The following is a 27,097-nucleotide window of genomic DNA, read 5'->3' as shown; positions in this document are numbered from 1 at the left end:
CGATTTAAAGACAGCAACTTTAAAATACTATGTTTTGAAATGATTTCTTAATATGTACCAGAGCCTGATTTTTTCTGTACAGCATTTCTAACAAAATGTAATAGTTCTGTGTTTTTTGCTTTATTCCTTGCTTCTTTTATTTGACGCAGTGATATCACCTTAAGGTGAGAGAACTTGTCTTTTGTTACTTATATGTCTGGTTTTTACAATGTGTGTGTGTGTGTGTGTTTTCCTTTACATAATGTGAATATGTCCTGTAATTTAAATGCATGGTAACTGCATGTTGATCTAACATCTACTCAAAATAAGTTTTATTGACAGTGTGTACATATAAAAACAAGCAAAACTCTGAGCCAGTTTTTAATCTGATTTACTCAGATGTAATTCCAAGGCAATTCCATTGAGAAGAATGGTACTCTCCTTTATTTCCACGGTTGTGACTGAAATTTGAATCTCGCCCTGTGTTGTTATTATTTTATTATTAGAATAAATTTTAGCTAGCAGTCATAATATATCCCTGCAAATTACTGACTGTGACCAGAGTACCAGGGGAGCCAGCTGAGGTCACTCAATTAGGGTGAACTGCAAAGAATGGGGCAGGCAGCCCCCAAAGCTGATGGATATTCCAATACTTAGATTTACCAAGCCAGCACAAAATAGCTTTTGTAATTACCCAGAAGCCAACAACACAATTCCCTTGACGTAACCCAGGCTTAGGCCTCCACCCAGACACCCAAGTCAAATATAGTGAGGATTACTGAAAATCTTATTCATCATATAAATTTCTACCAATCCCAAAAGATCAGACACATTACCTCCCAGGTTAATGAATATTCCAGATCTTACCCAAATACACACTTACAGCCAATTCTTATTAACTAAACTAAAATTTATTAAAAAAGAAAAAAGAAGGTATTGATTATAAGATCAATACACATACAGATATTAATACAATTCTTGAGATTCAGATTCATAGCAGAGATGGTGAGCTTTGTAGTTGCAGAGAGTTCTCTCATAATTAGTCCATGGGTTATAGACCAACGTTCATATTCAGTATGTTCCAGCTTAGGACTGGGATCTCAGCCTTACAATTTAAGCTTCCCCTGCATGAAGCATCAAGCAGGTCTGAGATGACAGGATCAGGACCCGAGGATCTTTTATACAGTTATCTAGCAGCCAGTTGACCATACAGTCCTCAGTGAACAATAGGCTTTTGATGTAACCTTCTGTTTCCTAAACCTAACCGATAATTAACTACATGGATTATCATAAAACAATTCAACCATTAAGCAGTTTATCACAAACTTTAAAGAGACATATAGACAGCAACATTATTTCACCCAAGATTAATCTAAATTTTATATTCCCTTTTGATCTCTGAATCAACAGCTATGGGGACAGACAGGAACTGTCTGTTTACATGGCTAGCATTTAAGATATAAGTAAACACACACAATTAGTATCACCTCTAATTCTCTAACAATACAGGTTTGCACTTCAAAATTCTAGCCTATCTAGCATGGAATGGTCCTAGTTACCATTTCTAACATGTCTCTACAGGTTGATTCTGGGTCAATTGGCCTGCAAGATGCTTAACCCTTTCTGGCCACATGTCACACTTTGTATAAGATATGTTGCAATTATGTAACAGTGGTAGCAATAGTGATTTGCATGGTTATATTTTAGTTAGATAATATCACACTGGCCCTTTGTTATTATTATTTTATTATTAGAACAAATTTTAGCTGGCAGTCATAGTATATCCCTGCAAATTACTGACGTCTGCTTTGCATAATCCAGGTTGTTTAAAGACATGTGAAAGCAGTTGTAATGCAGAAGAATAGTATAGCAGGTGGGGAGAAAGTAAGGGATTATAGATTGTGTAGCTATCTTTGCAGAGGCTAAGGAATCCCTCTGAAAATATTTATGGTAATCAACTGCTTCATGTGCAAGACATGAATCTCTAGTTAGGTTTTAAAAAATGAATTATAATTATTCTGTAATTTATCTATAATAGTATTTTTTAAACTTGATGACCAAAACTTCAGGCTTGTTTCTCTGAAGTTAGGCATCTAAAGCCATATTTAGGCACCTAAATAGATGGTGATATCTGCCCCTGAAAATCAGGCTATTATTTAGGTGCATAAATATGGTTATGTGTCTGACTTGAAGCAGCCAGGTTTGAAAATTTTGGCTCCTATACGTATGCTACATTATGGAGACGTTACCAGTCAAGGTCTCTGGAAAGATTGACCTGACCCTGCAACCTTTACTGACGTGAGTAGGCCCTGCATATACTCCCATGATTGAAGGATCATGTTTTACAGGAGATGCCTGTACATATCAAGCAGCAGATACAGATGATATAGATATGTCTCCTTTGTGTCGTAAAAAGCACAACAGCTAAACTTTTCAAACTTGGCTGCCTAAAGTTAGGTACCTCAACTCATATGGTGTCATCTAAATAATAGCTACACACACACACACACACACACACACATGCTCTGGTGTATATAATGCCTAACACGCATAGATGTGAATGTATGTTATATAAATATCTAAAATTTGTAAGTTAATGTGATCTATGTTAGAGAGGAGCACCATATTCCATTTTCCTGTCTTTAAATATTTAGATAATCTACCATATGATTTGCATTGTATTAATTAGAATGCACACTTAATTCCCTGAGCATAGGGTTGAAAATTTACATCACAAGTACTGTTAAACCTCTGTTTGCAGTTTGTACGACAAGATCTGTTTTCTTTAGCACTTCAATTGTGTCATTGGAGCACATCTATAAAAGTGCTCCTTATCACAATAGCATGCACTGTTTCCACTTTGGCAAACCCCAAAGACTTTTCTTAATTTCTCTCAGTTGTACTGGACTAAGAGCTTCTGTAGGACAAATGAAAGTCTGCTTTTTATCTCTGTATGTTGGGGACTGATATAGTAAATGTAATTTGAATATTAATTGGATGATGGGTCAGGTGAATTCTGTCAGCCAATCAAAGGGTGGGGACCTAAACATGTATATGTATATATTTATACAGATGGTGTACATTGTATACAGATAAATGCAATTTATAGAAAGGGTAATTAAGCTCTTGCCTGAAATGAAAATCTGTTCTCCAAGCTGATACAGCTTTTCAGTAATGGTATAGTAAGAACAATGGTATCAGAAAACAACAGATACAGCTACAACATCTGCATCATTAATTATTTGGCATAATAGAAATCAACTAAATGGAATAGAAAGTTGCCACAGAATGTCTTCCACTTAGAAAATAAATATCTTGTTATGTGTGTGGCGGCACTGGACAATTATTTTGTGAGTGTTCACTTCCATTCATAATCTCTGTTGTCTGGATTGTGATACTTTATTCATGGTAAATAACCCCTTACTCCACAAGTGAGAAACCGTTCATTCAACTAGAGCATGAATATCAGAACCTGGTACTTTCTTATGTACACCTAAGTCAGACCATCAAACCAAATCATTATAACCCTGACATACACTTAAAAACGTAAAATATTTGAGACCCACCTTTCCAAGTAAACACCTTCCACAGAAGCAGCAAAGAGTCCTGTGGCACCTTATAGACTAACAGACGTATTGGAGCATGAGCTTTCGTGGGTTAATACCCACTTCGTCGGATGCATGTAGTGGAAATTTCGAGGGGCAGGTATATATCTTATCTCCAGCCTGCTTCTGGCTTGCAAATATATATTGCTCATGGTCCAATATGTCTGTTAGTCTATAAGGTGCCACAGGACTCTTTGCTGCTTTTACAGATCCAGACTAACACGGCTACCCCTCTGATACCTTCCACAGAAACACTAGAGCTTTTTTAACACACTTTCATGTTACTCTCTGTTTTTCAGCAGTTGGCACTAGCTGGTTGAACTCTTATGGGACATGGCAAAAGTGGATCAGAACCTTTGAAGTTAATACTATAGAGCACATTCAAAATTATCAGGCAAATTCTTGAGTTTGAGAGGCTACAGTTACTATTAATGGTGGCTACTCTTCCTAATATAGAGGGACAGTAGGGCAGTCAAATATTTAATGGGGAGCTCAATGATATAATTACTTTAACAGTCCCAGAGTATTGGATAAAATGCCATAATATTTTTGGAGTGGACCATTTGATGAAAGGAAGTTGGGCTTATCCAAACATAAAGACACTGTGACAGAAAAGAAAGAATATGAAATGAAAAATTATGATTAAAGAATCAAGACTTTACATCTTCATGTAAATATTTTAACCTCATGTATAGTCAATAATCTATAATATAGATCTCAATATCTCATTAGAGTCAGAATAAATTATTAATGCTACAAGACTCGGCCAGTTGAGAGATGCCAAAGCGCTATTATGCAGTGATTGCAGAGAAAGAAAATTTAAAAAATAATGGGAGAGGAATTTATATTTGAATAGCATGGGACATGTTGAAGTTCTGATGCCCCATGTTATTCTCGCCTCCCACCATCACCAACAAAAAAATCTTTAGCCATGTAACTTCATATTTATAATCATTATTGTGAGTAAATGTAAAAGTGAACAATATATAACTTGTAAGAGGTATTGATACTGCCATCTGTTGGATAAATCTGTTGCAATTTGCTTTCTGGCCTGAATATGGCTGATAAGATAGTGTAACTGTGCAATACTGATTTTTGCAGTTGGATGAAGAAGCCTCGGTGCGGTGTGCCTGACCAGAGAAGAGGTAGCTCCAAATTTAACATTCGTCGAAAACGATATGCATAACGGGACAGAAGTGGCAACACAAACATATCACTTACAGGTACAAAAAAAATTGATAAACCTTTTGGTGGTATCACTGAGCATTTTATTAAAAGAAAACAATAGTTTTTAGATATTATCTTCTAAATGTCTACTATGCATTGTCAAGACGTTGATGCATGGTATAAAATATTGATTTCGGTATCCCTGGAGTAACTACTCACATGCTGCAAAAGCATGGAATGAGTTTCTTGGATTTAAATTATCTGCATTTAAACAGAATGTTCTTTGAAGCTTTCAGCACCAAATCAACCTCCAATGTCCCCTCTAACTCTACCTTTCAACCCTCCTGGCAACTTCTTAGGAAAAGTCACACTGAATGCAGGAACAGTGTAATGGAATTGGGGGCTCTAATTTAAATATGCAAATTAGGTCATTGGAGGAAGGCAGTAGCTGCAAATGCAGGTGCCTGCAGGTCAATTTCAAAATATAAAGGAATTTGATTAAATTTTGGTGAGTCAGTAACACAGCCGTCTCATGCCCACACAGTAATAGGCATGGGGGTGTGTATTTATCAGTGAAACTCTTGATCTGACTTGCAATTTACAGGACGTGTTGCATGCTGTATCAAAGATGACCTTGGCTTGGCAAATAAAATATATTATGCAAAAATATGTACCTGCTGTAGTGCTGTCAGCCAAAAAGTGTCATGGGTACACAGTATATAGCCCATAAAATTGTCAGCAAAGCAGAGATTTTTTATATAGTCCTCTAGAAATTTAGCATAGTCTCTTCAGGATTATGGGATCCACCGTGGCACTGAATGTTCTCTAGGATCAAAGCATCCTAAAATTCATTGACCAGCTATTTACAGTACTATATGATGCAGAATGGACCTTTTTGATCATCTAGCCTGACCTCCTGCTTAACACAAGCCATAGAATTTTACCCAGTAATTCCTTTATCAATCCCCTATTTTCTGATTGAGAATGCTTTTTTGAAAGACATCCAATCTTGATTTAAAGACTTCAAGTGATGGGGGAATCCCCCATATCATCAGTGAGTTGTTCCAGTAGATAAGTAATTTGTGCTTTTATTGCTGAGTATTGTGGTCTATGAGAATTGAAGGTACTCGGCACTAGCAGGAGTATGTCTAAATATATTATTCTGCATTTATCCACATTTTTAACGTCTTAATCTAGGGATTTATATGTGAAGTGTGTGTGTGTGTTTAACATTCTTACTCCTTGTTTGTAATCCCAAATCTCAAATCAGTGGGCCTGATTCTCCACCCCATTACGCCATTTTGATGCTACTGTTAAGTCCTGCAACTGAAATACCGTTCTGCTCTGCCACCCAAGTCATTAATATTAATCTGTTTGGTAACCCTCTAGTAAGCTGTCTAGCTTGAAGAATTTATGGCTGTTCTTTGCTTCCTGCCCTTTTTGCAAAATTTTCACTCTGCTGTGTCACCTTATCATATACCACTGCCATTTAACATTAACCTCCCAGATCAAACTTTGTCCAGGGCTGCCCAGAGGATTCAGGGGGTCTGGGGCAAAGCAATTTCGGGGGCCCCTTCCATAAAAAAAAGTTGCAATACTATACAATACTATATTCTCGTGGGGGTCCCTGTAAGGCCCAGGGCCTGGGGCAAATTGCTCCACTCCCCCTCCCCTTCCCCGCACAGCCTTGACTTTCCCCAAAATTTTCTAAAATTGAAGGTATAATTTCAACACTCCAGTGTCAGTAGCAAGCACTACTTTTCTTTCAAACGAAAATCAGCAAGATCTCACAGAAAGTACTTGCTATAGATTGGACATTCAAAAGTGTTCAGCTTCTGGGAGTTTTACTGTTGACTTCAGTGGGAGCAGAATGAGGCCATCGCCACTTCCTTGACATCTAAAAACACGGAATTCCAAAACTTGCCTGTGCTCCACATTCTACTAATGTGGGTTTCTTCTTGAGATCCAGCCTTTGACCCACACACAGCAGAACTGCATCTGTTCTAATGCTAAGAGGGCCTCTGAGCTGCAGAGGTGAACACCAGATTTTCCCTGGTTAACTTTCTGGCTAGTGGTTTCTAGAATATATCCTTAGGTGCTGTGTTTAAATCAAATATTTATTTTTGTTTTTTTAATTGTCAAACCTTGTAAAATAGTAAAATATAATTGAGATCATATGTAGATGCATAGAAATATAGGTCTGGAAGGGACCTCGAGAGATCATGTAGTCTAGTTCACTGAGGCAGGAACAAATGTACTAGACCATCCCTGACAGATGTTTGTCCAACCTGTTCTTAAAAACCTCCAATGATGGAGATTCCACAATCTTCCTTGAAAGCATATTCCCATGCTTAAATATCCGTATACACCTCTACCCCGATATAATGAGGTCTGATGTAATGCGAATTCGGATATAACTCGGTAAAGGAGTGCTCCGGGGGATGGGACTGCTTTATATCCAAAAGGCTTGATGTGCCAATAGCTGTTTGGCGTGGCAAGCCTGGGAGGGAGGAGAAGCGGAGCTGTGGCGCACTCTAGGGAAGAGGCGAAGGTGAAGGCGAAGCAGAGGTGAGATGGGGCAGGGGGGCGGCAGCACGTAAGGAGGGGGTACAGAGAAACCAGTCCCCGCCCCAGCTCACCTCACCTCCACTCTGCCTCTGCCTCCTCCCTAGAGCACGCCACAGCTCCGCTTCTCCTCTCTCCCAGGCTTGCCCCGCCAAACAGCTGATTGGCACGGCAAGCCTAGGAAGGAGGGAGGGGGGAGAAGGGGAGCTGCAGCATGCTCATGGGAGGAGGCAGAGCGGAGGTGAGCTGGGATGGGTGGGGGGTGGAGAGGGCTGCAGCAAGTAACAGGTGGGCGCATAGTAACCACTCCCTGCTCCAGCTCATCTCTGCCTCCTCCCCTGAGCGTGCCACCGCCGCACCACTTCTCCCCCCCTTCCAGGCTTGTCGAGCCAAACACTGATTGGTGCGGCAAGCCTGGAAGGAAGGGAGAAGCGGAGCGATGGTGGCGCACTCAGGGAGGAGGCGGAGGCAGAGCAGAGATGAACTGGGGCAGGAAGCGGTTCCTCGCTCTATCCCTATCTAGTGCGGTCTCACCTATAACACAGATTTTTTGGCTCCCAAGGACCATGTTATATCGGGGTGTAGTAAGAAAGTTTTTCTAATGGCTAATGTATATCTCCCCTGCTGCAGATTAATCCCATTACTTCTTGTCCTATCTTAAAGGGACGTGGAGATCAGTTGATCACTATCCTCTTTATAACAACAATCAGCGTATTTGAAGACTGATATCAGGTCCCCTCTCAGTCTTCTTTCCTCAAGTGTAAATGTGTCCAGTTTTTTTTTAACATTTCTTCATAGGTCAGGATTTCTAACTATTTTTGTTGATCTCCTCTGGACTCTCCAATTTGTCTACATCTTTCATAAAGTGTGGTGCCCAGAACTGGACACAGTATGCTAGCAGAGGCCTCACCAGTGCCAAGCAGAACAATTACTGTATCTCCCATGTCTTAGGCCTGGTCTACACTACGCGTTTAAACCGAATTTAGCAGCATTAAACTGATTTAACCCTGCACCCATCCACACAACGAGGCCTTTCACGCTTGTCATTATTGAATTCCATCTTGTTGATTTCAGACCAATTCTGCAATTTTTCAAGGCCCTTTTGAATTCTAATCCTGTCATCCAAACTGTTTTTAAACCCTCCCAACTTGGTGCCACCTGCAAATCTTATAAACATAATCTCCACACCATTATCCAAGTCATTAATGAAAATATTAACTAGTTCCAGACCCAAGACAGACCCCTGCAGGCCCCACTAGATATGTCCTACCCAGTTTGATGGCTAACTATGGATAACTACTCTTTGAGTATGGTTCTTCAACCAGTTGTGCACCCACTCTTATAGTTATTTCATCTAGACCACATTTCCCTAATTTATATATGACAATGTCATGTAGGACTGTGTCAAAAGTCTTGTTAAAATCAAGATATGTTGCATTTGCTGCTTCCCCTTTGTCTGCTAGCCCAGTAATTGTGTCAAAGAAAGAAATCAGGTTTATTTGGCATGGGTTATTCTTGACAAATCTTGTGTTGGAGATTACATATCATCCTAGTAAACTCCCAATTCTTACAAATTGATGGTTTAATAATTTGTTTTAATATCTTTATTCAAGTATTGAAGTTAGGCTGACTACTTTATAATTAACCAGGTCTAATTCACTCCCCCTTTTAAAGATAGGTTCTATGTTTGCCCTTCTCCAGTCCTCAGAGATCTTACTCCAGGAGTTTTCTAAGATAATTGCTAGTGGTTCCAAGATTACTTCAGTTAGTTCCTTAAGTATTCCAAGGTGAATTTCAACAGGTCCTGCCAATTTTGATATGTCCAGTTTATCCATATATTCTTTAAATTGCTCTTTCCCTATTTTGACTTGAGTTCCTTCCCACTTTTTGTTAATATTAATTATGCTAAGTCTCTGGCTACAATTTATCTTTTTAGTGAAGACTGATGCAAAATAGGTACTAAACACCCCCACCTTCTTGATAGCATCCATTTTTAGATCTTCTTCCCCACTAAGTATAGGACCTACACTTTCCTTCATCTTTCGCTTGCTCCTAATATATTTATAAACCCTCTTCATATTGCCTTTTTTGTCCCTTTTTTGTCCCTTGCTAGGTTTAACTCATTTGGTACCTTAGCCTTTCTTCTTTTGTCCCAATGTGCTTGTGCTGTTCTGTTGTGCTCCTACTTAGTAATTTCTCTGTTTCACTTTTTATAGGATTCCTTTTTGATTTTTCTGGTCATTAGAGCTGCTGATGAAACCATATTAGCCTTTTACTATTCTTCCTGTCTTTCCTTTGCCTTCAGATAATTTGCAGTTATACCTTTAATATTGTCTCTTCGAAAAACTGCCAGTTCTCCTTCCAATGGGATCTTATCTATCAGATCTGAAGTTTTTAAAGTCTGCTTTTTTGAAATCCCATTGTCCTTATTCAACTTTTCTCACTCCTCCTTGTCTTTAGAATGATGAAATCTATCATTTCGTAATCACTTTCACTCAAATTGCCTTCCACCATTAGATTCTCAACCAATTCCTCTGTTAGCCAGAATCAAGTCTAAAATGACCAGCCTTACAGATTACTTCTTCCACCTTCTGAAACAAGAAGTTGTCCCCAATACATCCCAAGAACTTATTGGACATATTCACCTGTGTCTTTTGTCTTTCTTTCTGAATTTTCTTTTTGTCACTATTATTTTGGCCCCAAGAACTTTTGAACAAACTTTTGGAACTTTCTTCTGGCACCCATGTTGAATTTAAATAAATTAATGCAGCTGGAAACAAGGGGATGGGAAGGGGGAACAAAGCTCATATAGGTAGGTTTGGAGAAGTAACAGTGGAAAATATTAATGATATTATAAGATTTTTGAAATTGTATACCACTAAAACAATTCTGCTTTTATCTACTATAATTTTAAACATCTAGGTGCTGCAATTTACAAAAACTGAATGAGTACAGTATAAGAAGCTGAACAGAATTGTGTCACTGCTGAATGGATCCTTTGGTCCATTCTCCTGTAGAAGAGGAGCATTGGGGTGTCCAAGGGCTATTTTAGCTATTATACTTAAGTTCTCACTTAAGTTCATGGCTGATTGATTGCCTTATCATGGGAGGATACCCTTTCAGTGGTGAATAAAAATATCAGTTCAGCCAGGCAAAAGACTTACAGGAAAATGTATGAATTTGTAAATTTGTCTATTTTCAATTTTAAGTTCTTAAAATTGAAGCAGTTTCATGGAACTTTAGAAATGTTCAATGAAACTTGACACATGTTCAGTGAAACTTTATATGAATAATTTTCTCATTAGGATAGGTGTATCTTTTTTGCCAGATACTAAAACTTTGAACTCAGGACATACCTAATATTAAATACCAGTATCTCAGCTGTGCAAATGATTATTAGAAACTGTCCATGTTGAAGCATAATGGCTGATTTTTTAACAATTCCAGAGGAAAAATGGTTTCTGATCTTTCACATGGGCTGTTGGGGCTCAAGTGATTGGCTGCCATAGGAACAGTGGTAGAATCACAACCTATTTCATGGGATTAAGTTATGTCATTTCAGAAAGACATGATCTGAGCACCCACATTGTCTCCTGTGAGCTTCTAAAGAAATAGAGACTGAGAGAAATAATGTGTGTAAATCAAACAGGATACCTATACTGAGATGAAGCCAACCTCCCAGTCCTTCAGAGTATGGGGTTATGGGTCTTTAGCAGGTGGGTAAGGGTGAGACCACAAGAAAGTAAGATGATTCTTGCATTCACTGACTAAGTGTATGCATGTCAGTCCTTAGCACAGAATTAGTATTTACCATTTTTAATAATTCTCCCTTTTTCTTCCTCTGTAACATATTTTCCAATTACACAAATGTATTTACTGGATATTTTTAGTATGGTAATTCCGTTTCTACAGCATATGTCCTGTGATGTATTATGCAACCCATGTCGGCTTGGTGTGGCACTCTGTCCCCCTCTAGACATGGCTAGACCAGGTCGAGATTGATGAGCGTGTTACAGGAGTAGCTAGAAGAGATATGTATCTTAGCTCAAGCTGTAGAGGCTCTTGCATTAAACTCCAGAGATCCCAGGTTTGATCCTAGATGCCAACAACCAGGGTCAATCTGTATTACAGTTAGTTTTGCCTTGTACATAATATTAATACATACTATAATCGTAGTTCTTTGTACTGGTACTATATTTAAAAATTATGCACTCAGCACTCAGAGGGATTTTACCCAAAGAGAGAAATCAGTCGGTTATGAACTGAGAAGTGTTGAATATGTTAGCCAGCAGGAAAGTATGTGTTTAAAACAGAGAGTTCAGAGCAGTGGCTCTCAACCTTTTCAGACTACTGTACCCCTTTCAGGAGTCTGATTTGTCTTGTGTACCCCCAAGTTTCACCTCATTTAAAAACTGCTTGCTTACAAAATGAGACATACAAATACAAAAGTGTCTCATCACACTATTACATTTTTACCATATAATAATAAGATAAATCAGTTGGAATATAAATATTGTACTTACATTTCAGTGTATAGTATATAAAGCAGTATAAACAAGTCATTATATGAAATTTCAGTTTGTACTGTCTTTGCTAGTGCTTTTTATGTAGCTTGTAAGTAAAACTAGGCAAATATCTAGAAGAGTTGATGTACTCCATGGAAGACCTCTGCGTACCCCCCAAGGGTACGTGTACCCCTGGTTGAGAATCACTGGTCCAGAGTGCTAGAAAACTATTTTCCCATTCCAAAGCAAGCCAGAGACTAATGTGATACAACCGTGATTTTGTCTGAGAGTTTGGGATTGTGTTATATAACCAATGATTTAATGAACATAATACTGAGTCAGGGAAGATGTCTGTGATACTTAGGGAGGTTTTCTTTTTAATAGAATGTTCAGTTCACTTGCAGACATTTTATGAGCTTGTCACAATAACAACTTCCACTTATGGCTTCAGGAAATAAACCATTTAACTTTTTGAACAAGATACCATGATATAAATCAATGAGAATAAAACTGTCATCTTTATAATAATGAGTATCAAGGTGGATTTGGTTCGAAAAACACATTGGAGAATTATCGACCATAAAATCTCCATAATCAGAAAGATAATCTTACTATTCATAATCTGAACTCTAGCATTAGGAGTCAGACAAAGAGGAGTCTGGAAAGAGCCCTCAGCCTGTAGTAAATGTTTAGAAATGAAGTAGCAATATGCTAATCAAAAGGTAAAGATGTATCTTGAACCAAGCCTGTTATATAAAACTCAAGATTACTTTTTAAAGCAGGGTTACTCTCAATTAATGTAATATATTAACGCCATTCTGCAGCTCTGTTTTGTATTCCTGAGTTTAAAACAGTTTTTGATTCTTCTGCAAGATGTACCATTCAGTTCAACTTCAGGGTTTATTTAACTGATGTGCGTGGGTGAGGGGCCTTATCCAGCACCCGTTAAAATCAATGGATCTTTCCATTGACTTCACTGGTGGATCAGATCCCAGGTAAGTGACCCTCTTCTCTATCACCAATCCTGATTAATTTCTTTCTGTATGAGCTGTGCTCAGAGTATGGTGGGAGGGAGGCATTTTATGCTGGCCAGTTATACCACTTAATTACAGATGTGAGCTACCCTATGGCAGGGAAATTCTCCCCTGGCCAGTTAGCAACAGATTCTGCTACCTTGCATTGCCTGAGTAGCCCTAAATGGATGGAACAGGGGGAGCAAATTTCATGCTAAATCTTCAGGAAACACCCTTTAAATGAAGAAACATAGGAAGTGGCTATAGGTCTTCAAGTCTTTGAAAATTAAAAGTTCCATGAAGCATAACTGACACCAAGGAAAACAATCAAATATTTTGAATTTGCATAGAGACAGATTGTACTTAAATGTACAAAGCATAAATACATCAGTTTATAGATGATGATTGCAGGGGGACTGATGCCTGCATATTGACTTTTAATATACACCAGCAGTCAACAACAGACTGTAAGGATAAACTGTGCATTGTTTTGATTAAACATGACAGTATTATTTCAAACTCCAAATAAAAAAGCAGGTCAAGATGTGAACTGAACATCTTTTCTTTAAAATAAAAAGAAGATATGATGGGAAATGTTAACCATTGATTTTTTCAGGGGTCCTGAGTGTTGAAGTTAGTTGGAGGTGTGGGCACTTCACTTGTTAATTCTGGAAACCAGTCCTTTGATATATGCTAGAGAAGGAGGACTCTGAGTTACTAAAGAGAATTCTTTCCCAGGTGTTTGGCTGGTGGGTCTTGCCCACATGCTCAGAGTCGAACTGTTTACCATACTTGGGGTCGGGAAGGATTGGCAGAGGCCCCTCGGGTCAGATTGGCAGAGACCCTGGGTTTTTTACCTTCCTCTGCAGCGTGGGGCACAGGGCACTTGCCCATTTAAACTAATGTAAATGGTGGATTCTGTGTAACTTGAAGTCTTCAAAGCATGGTCCAAGGACTTCAGTAACTCAGGCAGAGGTTAGGGATCTATTACAGAGTGGGTGGGCGAGGTTCTGTGGCCTGCAATGTGTACGAGGTCTAGATGATCATGATGGTTCCTTCTGACCTTAAGGTCTGTAAATTTATTTCTTGTAAACAACCAGCTGTAATTCAGTTGTATTCATTTATATTCTATAGGAGTATTTGAAACTTTCCAAACACATGTACAATAAAGTACCACAGCTCATAATCACATTACTTTTACATGCATACATGTTAATTGTTGTTGTTGTTTGATGCCAGGTTGAGGACACCTCACTTGAAACCATTGGGACTACTTGAGTAAGTGCTCACTAGTATGAATAAGGGCTCCACACTCTGGTCCTAAGTATCTGAGGTTATTTAGTTTAGTCTGTCACTAAGCATAAACTGTAAATAGTTAAAAAAAAAAGGCGCTTAGACATACACAGTTGAGTAGTGATATCTCCATACATGGTGAGAGTGATTAAGAACTTGTAAGAAAGGATGTGTGACTATATATGTAGCTTTGAAGTTTCTCTGAAAGACAAAAACGTAGTACTTGAAAAATGCCTTGTTTTCTAGTACCTCAGGGTCACGAACATTTTGTGTGGGCAGATAAATAGATCTTGAAACACTTGGGAACTCTTACATCCTTTGAAACGGATTAAACGTTCTGGGTACATACCGGGATGCAACAAAAATACATCCTGGGACTAGTTAAACAAAATAACTTGCCTGTGACTTTATAAGCCTCTAGCCTTATATGCAGTGTTAGAATTGAAGTGATCTTTTACAGCTACAGACACCTGTAAGTTTATTCTATGCATTGTTATCATAGGACATGACATTATTACTTCAGACTCTCAATGAAAAAACATATCAAGACTCCAGAAAATAGAGCTTGATAATAGAAATATAACTATTTCCTATAGGAGAACTCCCGTGAATTGTTATGGTACTTTAGGGTCTGATCCTTAAGAACTAATGGGACTGCAATGCGACGACTCCTGGTCTTAAGCAGTATAACATTCACTAGTAAATGTTGTGGAATCAGACCCTTAGTTAGGGCTTGATCCTGCCTCCAATATATTGGTGAGTGTTTATTTATGTGAGTAGTCCCATGGAAGCCAAGAAACTACTCACATGATTTAGTGCTCACCAGCATGAGAGCAGGTTGCACAATTAGGCCATTTATGATTATTTACTAGATAAGAATAGAATCCAAAAAAGAGTTTTCAAAATTCTTTTTGAATTTCTGGTCACTGTTTCATTTCTACAGTTAATTAATTAGACTGTTTTCCCATTAGTGGAGGTTGTATTTTAATATATTCCACCAAGGGCATGGATTGTAACATAAAGTAAGATTGAAAGAAACAGTGTTGCCTCTAGAATAGTTTGGAAATTCTGTCATTTTTAAATTGACTCTAAAATTTCTCCAATTGTTTTTAAATTAATATGTCTTAGAATAACTGTTTTTGATTTTCAGCATGTTTTAATGGCAAAGCTAATTCTTTATGACACATTTTACACCAAATTTCCGAGATGGCCATTTCCTGTTGGATTGTTAATTACTGTTTGTTTTATTTAAAACAGAGGTATTTTAGTGTGTCATTCTGAAGCTCTCTCTGCTTTTTTTTTTACTCTGCTTACTTGGGCACTCCCTCTAAAGTCACTGCGATGTTTAAAGTCAGTGGAGGTTTTGCCTGTGAAGACAAAATAAAACCGAATAAGAACCCTAGGATTTGCCCTTTGGTTTCCTTTCTCTTGTAATGATTGAAATATACTTATTCCTTATTCCTTTAATTACAATAACTATGTAATTTACTTGAGTTCTATGGCTCACTCCAACCTTCTCGACCTCCAGCAAAGCTTGCCTATATCTCCAGGACTCTTCTGTTATGTGTCTCTGTTTATTAAACCATTCTCCCTCTGCCTATAAAGAAACAATCCTTGTTTTCCAAGACGTCTCTTACATGGAGTTTTAAGTTTGAGTTCTCTTCCTATGTACTTTTCCCATTAAATTATCAAATACCCACCTCCTCTTTCTTTACCTACTGTTTTTACACTGATGATTCACAGTTGTATATATCTTTCAGTTTCTTTAATAACTTCTGCATGTTCTCTCTTGTTCCTGGCTTGTCCAAACAAATATATAGCTTTATTGCACTAAAATTCACCTCAATATCTCCAAGGGAAAAGATCCTTTTTATTAGGCAAAATAATTATGCTCAAACACAACTTTTTCCTAAATGCAGACCTCCATTTTGTCTTAACTATCTGTATGCCTGTATCATTCTTACTTTAAAATTCGCTTTTCCTCTCACAGCTCCTGTCTCAAATCTTCCTATCTAAACTGCCATAACAACAAAGAAGTTTGCATGTTGCCATTGCCTTTACTTGGATATAGCTGAAGTCATCATCCATGTTTTCATCTCCTTGACTATTCCAACTTCCATCTCTGTGGCCTCCCCAAGTCCCAATTCAACATATTCCAGCATATGTAGAATGCTGTTGCCTACCTTCTCACATCTACAAAGGTAAACACATAAACCTTATCCTCAGGTAATTTCAATTGCTCCTCATCTGAGTGTCCAGTACAAAATTGCCCTTATTCTTTGTAAAAACCCTCAATGAACTTCTTGCAGACTACCTCATGAGCCATACTTTGCATTCTCTGCACTCTTCATCTGTTTATCTCCTGAAGTCTTCTTCTCTTTACAAAAATCACACTGCTGTTGGCACAATTCCTATTTTCTGGAGCAACTTCCTCTGTATTTGTGTCTTCTAGAATGTCCACTTACTTCAGCTCTTGTAGGAAAACAAGTTTTCTCTTCTTTCTGTGGATTCATAATTTATTGCTCCCTCTGATTTCATTTGTTTTTAACTTTGTAATTGCATTATTTGACTTTTCAGTGCATTTTGAGACATAGCGAATATGAAAGAGTCTATACAAAATGAAGTTGCATTATATTGCATGATATTGCTATGGCAATGCTACACTGTAACATTTTCCTCTATTTTCATGATATTACTTAGAATGACGACAAACCTCACCATTTCTCAGTTCAGATGTGACACTTACTTCTCCCACCCTCCTTTCCTGCTAAGCAACATATAATACATTAGGTTTTTTTCAGATATATAATTAAACAAACACACACGCACAACTTTTCCCTCTGAGTGGAGGAATGGACAGCCCACCACATGACAGATACTCCTCTGTTTTATCAGGTGTCACCGACCTGCAGTAGTGCATGGAAGCTCTCCACTGCCTCACTGTCCAGAAGTGAGTGATTAGGACCGTAACAGAGGAGCTGCAGAGAGCTCCCTGCGCTACTGAAGGGTCAGTGACTCCTCAGTAATCCCTGCACTTGGCTGCGATCCTGGTGGGGCAGAGCAGAGTCCTGGCCGGGGCTCTCTGCTCTGCACTTTGTGTCACTGGCCCTGTGATAATGCAGGGGGCCCCCTTCACCCCCGCTATTGGGGGAGTGAGTGTGCAAGGCAGATTAGAGATCCCAGCCAGGACTGTGAGAAGGAAGAGGATGTACCCCCGGCTGTGTGAGAAGCCACCCTGCTGTTGGATGGCTCCTGCCATCTTGATTATCCAAACTCATCCAGATAAAATCCATGTCCCCCATGGTGTTCAGATAATCAGGAGTATACTATACTAGGAAAAGTTTCTAGTGTCTACTAGGCCTAAGACGCCACAGTGCTGGGCATAATATAAGTATTTAAATATCATAGAATAGTTATAAATTCCAATGTGCTGATTAGGCATAACTTCCCTTACCTAACAGCATATTGGTTGCCTAAAATGAAATTTACTAAAAGGTGATCTTTGCCCTTTTTGTTTAACAGCGGTGCTAGCAATAGAGGATCCATTGTTTTATACCTCAGCACTTCTAGCCTGTTAATAAAGGGGTAAAATATACCCTGCATGCCAGAAAGGTGATTAAATTACACCATGCTGACAGTAAACTGAGCTATGAAAAAAGGCCTGATATCTGTACTTCCAAGAGAATCCATGCATAACGTCAATTAAGCTGATTATATTGTAGAAGAGCATAGCTAATTAATAAAGAAATAATATTTCCTCCTTACCACATCTTTTTTTTAAGTCAATTGGTTTCATCTAAAATTTACCTCCATGGTGAAACACTGGTTCTCATTTCTTTAATGATTACCTATCTCAGCAATCCTGAAATAATAAAATATTGGAACATAAATTAAATTTAAAAGTGTTATTCTTAAATTTTACAGATTTTAAATAAGCTAGTAAGTTATGAATTTCAGAGTTCTTAAAACGTTTGCTCAATAAAAGTATTGTGGTGTTTTGTTACTCTTGGGTTTGGATCCTGGAAACTTACCCTTTAATTGTTCCTTTCTTTCTCATTTGTAATGAGTTAAAAGAGTTTAACGGAGAAGAAAAGGTAAAAGAATTATAGTCTCTGTCCAATATGGCAACATGGTTGTGAAATAGGAAAATCACAAACAGTGTCTCTGATTTGGGTTTAATCAATTGATTCTGTAACTGTGTAAATCAAGATCCCCCTTTATTTGAAAAACAGGTTTTAGGTTACAAAGAGTTATCAAAATGACACTAAAAGAAGCTTAAGCTAAAACTTAACCCAAATCAGTGACAGATTAATGAAGTCACTTGATGAAGAGTGTCTCTGGGGAAATAGTGGCATAAAATGAAATCTGTATTTGACCAGAGGCAATCCATTCATTTCAGTAAGACAAGCAGTGAGACAGGAGAAGAAAAAAAAAAGTATTCAGCTCAGTTTAGCTTTGATTGATGGCAGAACCAACGAGAAGATAAGGTTTTAACAAGTTACTCAGATTGAGCCCTTGTTTAAATTTCACTGTAAGTTAACCTTTTCATATCAAGTATGAATCTGGAATTGGTTGATCACTTATGATGGATTGTTAAGTGGAGTTTTTTACCCATTCAGACAAATGTCCTACACTATTATCCTTCTGTGCTTTTCATTTCTATAGACCAGAGTGTCCCAACCCATGCCGTGCAGCTCTCAAAGGAGATCTGTGTTTGGGGTAGCTGTGGGCAGTGTCATGGGAAATCAAATAAAAATATAAGTCTTTAGGGGAAAAATCAATAGATTTAAAATAATTTTAAAAAATGGATACCCCACCTCAGCCCTGTGTAACAGGTTTGTCAAAGCCCTGAGAACTCTAGCTAGTGATCCAGTAAGACCAGTACAGTAGGCCACTAGAGTCCCTGTTAATAAAATATTAAATCTGTATACTGAATTTACACTAGGTAAAGCAGTATAAACCCCATTAAAAACATCTATTTATTATGTACAACAGACACTACAAGTATCCATGCCCACAGATCATGATACAACATGTCACTGAGTTGGAACAGTTGTTGTAATAGCTTCACATGCACGCATTACGGGCATCGTTCAGGCTTTGTTGGGACTCCCTTCTGGGCTTGGGTTGGCTCAGAAAAATGGATGATCATTTAATAAAAAAAACTCAGTGGCAATTGGCATACGGACAGCAGGAAACTATTTTAATGATAGTGAAGGAAGAAAAAAAAATTGCCAAAGTATGATGGCAAATATATGATGTCTGGCTTTATGCTGACTGATTCCAAATTATCAGGTGAGATATGTCCTGAAGAGCTAGTTCCTGAGAGTACATTGTCCCCAAATTTGCTGCGATATTTAGAAAACAAACATCTGTCACTTAAGGATGAAGCTGTTCTTTCTTTTCTTTTTTTGGGGGGGGGGGAGAGCGGGGGAAGAAAACCTGAGACCTTTATAAAATCAACAAGATCCAATTACTCAGACTAGCAATGTCAACATGAAAGCCCTTTAGACATGGTATTTGGTATCTGCAGAAATCATATAGCAATAAAAGGTCCATTCCACTGAAGAAAACCTTATTCTTTCATGGGCAAAAGACATGGATTCAGAAGTTCTAGTGCCCGAAGCAGGTAATAAATTGAAAATAGTGTTTGTGTCAAAAAATAACAACAGCAACAAAACACTGAGTTCCTCCCTATCAGAGACAAGGTGGGTGAGGTAATATCTTTTATTGGACCAACTTTTGCTGGTGAAAGAGACAATTTTTTGAGCTACACAGAGCTCATTTTCACCTGGGTAAGGTACTCAGAGAATCACAACTAAGTACAAGGTGGAATAGATTGTTTAGCATAAATAGCACATATTCTGAGAGACTATTCAAGGTGAAATGGGCTGTTAACACCTCTCCAGTTATAGGACAAAAAATGAGGGGTTAGTGCAGGGGTTGGCAACCTTTCAGAAGTGGTGTGCCGAGTTTTCAATTATTCACTCTAATTTAAGGTTCTGCGTGCCAGTAATACATTTTAATGTTTTTATAAGGACTCTTTCTATAAGTCTATAATATATAACTAAACTATTGTTGTATGTAAAGTAAAATAAGGTTTTAAAAATGTTTAAGAAGCTTAATTTAAAATTAAATTAATATGCAGAGCCCACCAGACCGGTGGTCAGGACCCAGGCAGTGTGAGTTCCACTGAAAATCAGCTCGGCATGCATACCCCTGGGTTAGTAGTTTACAGATTGTTGTGATAAGCCATAAATCCAGTGTCTTTATTAAAACCATGATTTTTAGTGTCTAGCAAAGCTATGAATTTAAGCCCCCATGCTCATCTTTTGATGGTGTTGTGCAGGTTTCTTTTGAGGATGAGGCCTGAGAGATCAGATATTGAATGATGGTTTTGTGAAAATTGTTTGCCCATGGGTGCCTTTTATTACTTTTCTGTGTGAGTTCATTTGAGAGCATAATGATTGTCTTGTTTCACCACATAGTTGTTATTAGGGCATTTACTGACTGGATGAGCTTCACCACATGTTCTGATATTCATCTGTAGAACCTATGGATCTTGAAAGATGTGTTGTGGGGAATGTTGATCATCATACCAGTGGAGATAAGTCTGCAGGTTTTGCATCTGTTGTTATGGCAGGGTCTGGTACCACATTTGAGTTCTTGTGACCTGGTCTGCGCAGAGCTTGCTTCTGAGTATGAGCTTGGTAAGCTGGGGAGTTGACTGAAGGCCAGAAGAGGGGGGTTGGGAAAAGATTTGTTTCAGCATGTGGTCCCCATTGAGTATGGGTTATAATTTTTTAATGATACCACTGTGGGTTCTAGTGCTGAGTGCTAGGTAACAACTACGGATATGCGGTTGGAGGGTTTTTGCCCCCCCCCATATTGAAGCAGATTCTGTTGGGGTATTTGGGTGCCCCATTCCACGATGTCTGAGAACAACTTTCTAAACTGACAAAAAGTGACTATTTAGTAATTTACCTGTTGATCAAAAATTATGGGAACTGTGTATTTCCTCATTCTTTCCTCCTGTGGAATCTCTTTCATCAACAAGAAAACCTCATCCATCACAAAGAATTTTGAGTGTGCTTATACTTTTGTCCCTCCTATATGATTAAAGTTCCTATTTCAAATCTTCATAGTTATTTCTGATTTAGTTACAGTTACAAAATGTCACCAGTTCAAGGTTAGGATTAGAAGTTTCATAACTCTATCCCCAAAACACTTCTTATTCTGGAAGGAGATTGCCAGGTCTGAATGTTTGGAAAACCCTGCTTTAAGAAGGATCCTCAGCACACTCTGGTGACATACAGTATAGCTGCTTCCCCACTGGTATATCCCTAACCTACTGTTGCTCCTGTATCTGTAAGTTTTGATACCTTGTGAATAAGCTTTCTTGTACCTCTGTGTGTGTAGTTGTCAACAGTCTCTCTCTTCTAGCAAGGGCAGGTGAGCAGTGGTTTTATACTTATAGCTTGAGTATTTATGGGGCAGTCCTTAGGCCTTATCACTTCTTAATTTGCTATTTCAGTGACGTGTTCAAAATGAAGTCTTTTAAGAGATTATCATTGTTTGCATTGCAGTAACACCTAGACTGCAAGGGTTGGGGGCATTGTTGTGCTAATGCAGTGTATTTATATAATGACCTTGTTGCTTCCAACAGGACAACAGTTTTCCCAGTTAGTTTATTTGCCACTATAATACCTATAATGAAGACACATTTTTTCCATGTCCCCTTCTGTTGCATATTTTAAGCAAGATAAGTCTACTCTAGATCTACACCAGTGTAAATGAGATGAAAATCTGCCCCTTTTTAATCAGTCGCGGACACATTTACTATTGTTACATACATTTTAAAATACACAATTATTATAGGAGCTTTCCAAAACACAGTAGCTATTAAAGAAAACTTCAAAAGACATTCTGTTATAAACAAATAGTTTATATTTTCTTCATATGCTACATGTTTAAATGTAATTCACCCCCCTGCAAGGATGTTTTGGAAACTAAGAATGTCTTTTGTTCTAGTGTGTGAAGTGTATGTTGTAGAAGAACCATAAATAATGGACTTGTCTTGAATTTGAAAGGCAGAATTTGGAAAACTATCAGAAGTAACTTGATAGCTAAAGCTTGATGGAAAAGGTGCCTGAGGCTATTTAATCTTTGTGAAAGTGGCATAATACTACAGTGACCTGCACAGTTTGTTGTTTAGTAATCAGTGCCAGTCCTGTGTAGAGTAATGGAGTACACAAAAAATGCTGTATTAAGATAACATTAAAGGTCTCACTGAAATCCACTTAGGCTGGACATTTCAAAATTAAACTTTTCATTCTGCACTTAACTTACACCACTGTGCCTAAGGTTTGCAATCTGTATGCCGAGGGAAATTCCGCAGAGAACGGTGTAAATGGAGTGAAAATCTGACTTGCCAGCATTCTGAAGTTTAACATTAGTATTGTATCATCTACCACCAGATCGATGTGGTTCACTATTCTGCTAACACTATACTTCTTCAAAATGTGCTAGAAAATGTAGTTATCATACAACATATGAATAGAAGTTGCTTCTTAAAACCGGAAGTCTTGGGCATTTCAGAAAAATGTTGGAGGTGCTGCTAGAAGCTCCATTATTAAGGTTATGTTAAGATTTCCAGTTAAAGCAGGACTAAAATCTGTTTTTTTAAAAACCCTTTATGATTCTTCAGCAAATTGATACACTAATGGCTTAATCAAAAGCCCCCTGAGGTCAGTGTAAAGCCTCCTCCACTTCACCTCCCCAACTGATTTTAACAGTCCTTGTTTCAGGCCCAGACACCTCAGGAGAATTTAATTTTCTATTAAGGTCTTTTGATCAATAATCTTTAAAGTGTAAAAAGCAAACCTTTTTCACCACATGCAAAGTGCATTTCAGCGGAGTGCTGAAAAATGCTGCATACTCTTACAAAGAAAAACTTCAAAAAAATCCAAATATAAACAACTCTGGAAATTAGTAGTTGAGGGATTCAGTCAGTTCCCCACCATCACATAATTCATCCTCACTTATTATTAGCTCACCTGCCATGCAGCCCCCTCAAAGTTTAAATTTGCTCTCTAAAACTTACCACAACAACAAATTGCTGGGAGATTTTAAATACCACTTCCTGTTCAAGGAATTCACTTCCCATATCTTTAACAATAACATATAGTACAATACTGTTCACTACAAAAATATCTTAATATAGCCTTGATCTTGCAATCAGTTCTGCAAAGGCCTAGGGATCCACTCAGACAGAGCTAATTTCAGAATCAGGGTCTTTGTTAGTTGCTACAAGAAATAGTTGATATGATTAATAAATGCCAGTCAAGATGGTTTTCTGAAAAATAGATCTTGTTAAACAAATCAGATTTCATTCCTTGAGGCGATTACAAATTTGGTTGGTAAAAATAAGTGCATAGCTATAACATACTTAGACTTTTGTAAAGCATTTGACTTACAGATAGCAGTGGGGAACTGGACTGATTTCAAATTGATTAGTTTGGGACTCTCTGTGTGTGTTTATTAATTTTAAATATGTATTTTTGGTAAAGATTCCATTGTAGCCAGGGGTGAAAGTAATGTTAAATTATGACCGGTACGGAGGCCGGCTTTGGCCCCCCAGAAGGGGAGGGGCCTCAGGCAGAAGGGGGGAGAGTCAGCCTCCCGCAGCCAGTCCATCTGCATTGCCTGGCCTCTGCCACCTGGGGCTCTGGCGGCACTTTAAAAGCATCCGGGGCTCTGGCTTCTGCCATGGAGGCAGCGGCCGGAAGCCCCGGGCCCTTTTAAATCACCGACCCTGGGCAATTGTCCCTTTTGCCTGCCCCCATCGGTGGCGGCCCGGGGGAGGAGCAAAAGAGGCAATGATGTTAAAGCACTGCCACGGCAGTGGTTTAATGTAGGCTGTGTACGGGGCAGTACTGGCTTCTTACTGGTATACTGTACCGGCCCTGATTGTAGCATACTTTCCACCATCACTCATTTTAATCAATATTGTTTGCGAATTCTGCACATTTCTCATGGAAATTAAGATGGAGTACTTGCTTTTGATGAAATAGCTTAGAACTAATGGTCTTGTAACAGTACGGATTCCTGAAGTAGTTCAAACTTTTCTGTCAAACAATTCTTCCCGTGGACTATTTAATTTAACAGAAGGTCACTGTGTGCTTAATAAGACAGCAAAAGGACATCTTAACCTGTAATGAAATGGAAAAAAAATGTTTCCAATTAGGAATTAGTTGAATAGTTCTGAATGTAGCAAGAATTGTTTTTAGGGCCTTTTAAGTTCTGGTTGGTGGGCACAGTATGGTATTATTCTGTTGTTAATTCTAACCACTAAGAAATTAAAATCTCATTTAAACTGGGAACATTTGCAGTTTTTGATCAGAATGACACGCAGTCCTTTGGCTGAGCTTGATTCTAATTGTGTTCCAAGAGATAAATGGCCAATGGTTGATTAATCCAGTTACCCCACTGTTAAGCATTTATTTCTTCATAAAATATTTTTAATGATCTTAGAATAAGAATTCTGTACCGCTGAGAATCAAATAACTAACCCATAATGAGATCTAGCATAAAAGAGTGCACAGATTAATGCAGTAATTTCTCACCTATTTATTTAAAGCTATTTTTCTCTGAGGATAAAATGCCTTACCCACACTGTATATATCGGTGCCTGCAGTAATCAGAGTAAAATGAACGTGAGTTTTGTCACTGACCACTCTGTCAGATTAATTTGTTTGTTTGTTTGTTTGTTTGTTTCAGCATAAAGAACGTCACTCCAAAAGTAGGTGATGCCGAAACCCGCAAAGCCATTCGCCGTGCCTTTGATGTGTGGCAAAATGTAACTCCTCTGACATTTGAAGAAGTTCCTTACATTGAATTAGAAAATGGCAAGAGGGATGTGGATATTACAATCATTTTTGCATCAGGTTTTCATGGAGACAGTTCTCCCTTTGACGGGGAGGGAGGATTTTTGGCCCATGCTTACTTCCCTGGGCCAGGAATTGGAGGAGACACTCATTTTGACTCAGACGAGCCATGGACTTTGGGAAATCCTAATCATGATGGTAAGAACAGATTTCAGTTTAAAAATAGTGAATTCAAGTGTGGTGTACATTTCCACAGTCAGAAAACAATTTCCATACTATCCTGGGGCTCCAAAGGACCTGTTAGTGTTTCACTAATTCCACATTAGTGTGGAAATGTGTCAATCAATATGTGGTCTGTTAGGGATCTTTAACATGAAACAATTTTTTTGTAAATGTAAGTTACATAATTGTTGTTTCTCTTTGGAGATAGATTAAATTCCTTGTAGGAGCTACTGAGTTCATCCAACCATTGAATTATTTATGTAATGTACCCTTTGTTTGCATTTTCTTTACCATAGTATCTTTAATTTGGTTGAGGAAAAATTTAACATTTATTAGCAGGGATATTATGACACAAAAACATCAGTTAACAACAGTGACCAATAGCTAATTAGGCCCTACAACCTGGTCTGCTATTTTTTGCCATGATGATGCCATGGCTTGGTGCAAAATCAACCATTGATTTGCCATTTCAGGAATATAGTTCATTTATCCCAGTGTCTGCAGATCCATTGAAACTGGCAGTGCTTGAATACTTCATAAGCAGCTGATAACCATTTAATACTGCCTGATTAGTTGAGATGACTCATCAAATTAAGCTTTGTTAGTTTATTATAAGATTTAGTTAATTGGATTAGTAAACCAGCTTCTTTCAAGAGGCCTGGGTTAAAGTTGGCCACAGGTTATTAAGATAATGAATTTGGTTGTCTTCAACAGGACCTCTATTACTCATGAGGGAGGGATTGGACAAAGTATCTTTAGAAATATTTATTTTGTCTGCAGAAAAAATTAAATATCTGCTGAATTGATGTGATAGATCCATTAACCTGAGAAGAAAAAATTAAAATCAGCAATTAAGAACACACACATAATGCTGCTCAGTTTGATGGAGATTTCTGGCTTTAATTTTTTTTCCTCAGGGATTTTCCAAGTTAGAGCCTCAGTTTATTGTTAAACACCATTTTTACTTAGGTGCTAGCAGCAAGGCTTAAAGTTAATATTTTATTACTATGAATATAGGGTATGGTCACACTTCTAATGGTACAGTTCTTTCAGTGTAGGAGGCTCAATGAGACAGCAATGCATCTATCTAGACAGTGAAGTCCTTAACTAACAGAATGTCTACCAGAATCTTCATTTCTATGTTGAATGAAAGCATAAATTCTTGACAATGCAGTAAAATCTGTGGGATTGTATTGCTTGTATTTTACCCCTTTTATAAATTAAAATCTCTGCTCAGAACAGAGTTCAGTTAGGTGGAGTTAATAGTAAAGCTATTGCAGATTTGAATTAAAATACTGATATACCAATGGTTCTCACCCAGGGGTCCGAGGCCCCCTGGGAGGCCATGAGCAGATTTCAGGGGGTCCGTCAAGCATGGCTGGCATCAGGTCCAGGGCAGAAAGCCAAAGCCCCACCACATGGGACTGCAGCCAGGGCCCCTGAGCTCCTCCACCAGGAACTGAAGCCTGAGAAACTTAGCTTTGTGGCTCCTTGGCATGGAGCCTCAGGCAACTGCCTTGCTTGCTACCCCCTAATGCAGCCTTGACTTTTATATGCAGAAAAACAGTTGCTATGGCACAGGTGGGACATGGAGCTTTTATAGCATGTCGTGGGGGCCTCAAAAAGAAAAAAAGTAGAGAATCCCTGGTATATATATCTCCTGTTGTGTGCTTCCTTTTAGTCATCAGTTTAGGCCCCCAATAGAATCTGAGGATTGATATGCACTTGAAAGTTATTTTGGATTAAAGCAAAATGTGAATTTTAAGAGCAATTGTTGTGCCTGTAGTTTAATCCCATCAGGAAAAGACACTCTTATTCTTGAATAAGAGCATCCACTTGAGGTCTGTTGCTGAATGACTGTT

At 38.3% G+C, this 27,097-nt stretch overlaps 1 protein-coding gene across 1 annotated transcript in view; it reads left to right on the top strand.

Moving 5' to 3' along the window:
* The window catches only part of MMP16 (matrix metallopeptidase 16), a 244,629-nt gene that overhangs the window by 119,234 nt on the left and 98,298 nt on the right, over positions 1–27,097 (top strand). The window contains 3 exon segments of the mRNA XM_030553407.1: positions 4,686–4,765; positions 4,768–4,807; positions 24,907–25,211. Of these exon segments, the coding sequence (XP_030409267.1) occupies positions 4,686–4,765; positions 4,768–4,807; positions 24,907–25,211 (425 nt within the window).

The sequence above is a fragment of the Gopherus evgoodei genome, chromosome 2 (assembly GCF_007399415.2).
Source record: "Gopherus evgoodei ecotype Sinaloan lineage chromosome 2, rGopEvg1_v1.p, whole genome shotgun sequence".
Taxonomy (NCBI): Eukaryota; Metazoa; Chordata; order Testudines; family Testudinidae; genus Gopherus; species Gopherus evgoodei.
This window is presented reverse-complemented; position numbering and strand designations above follow the sequence as displayed.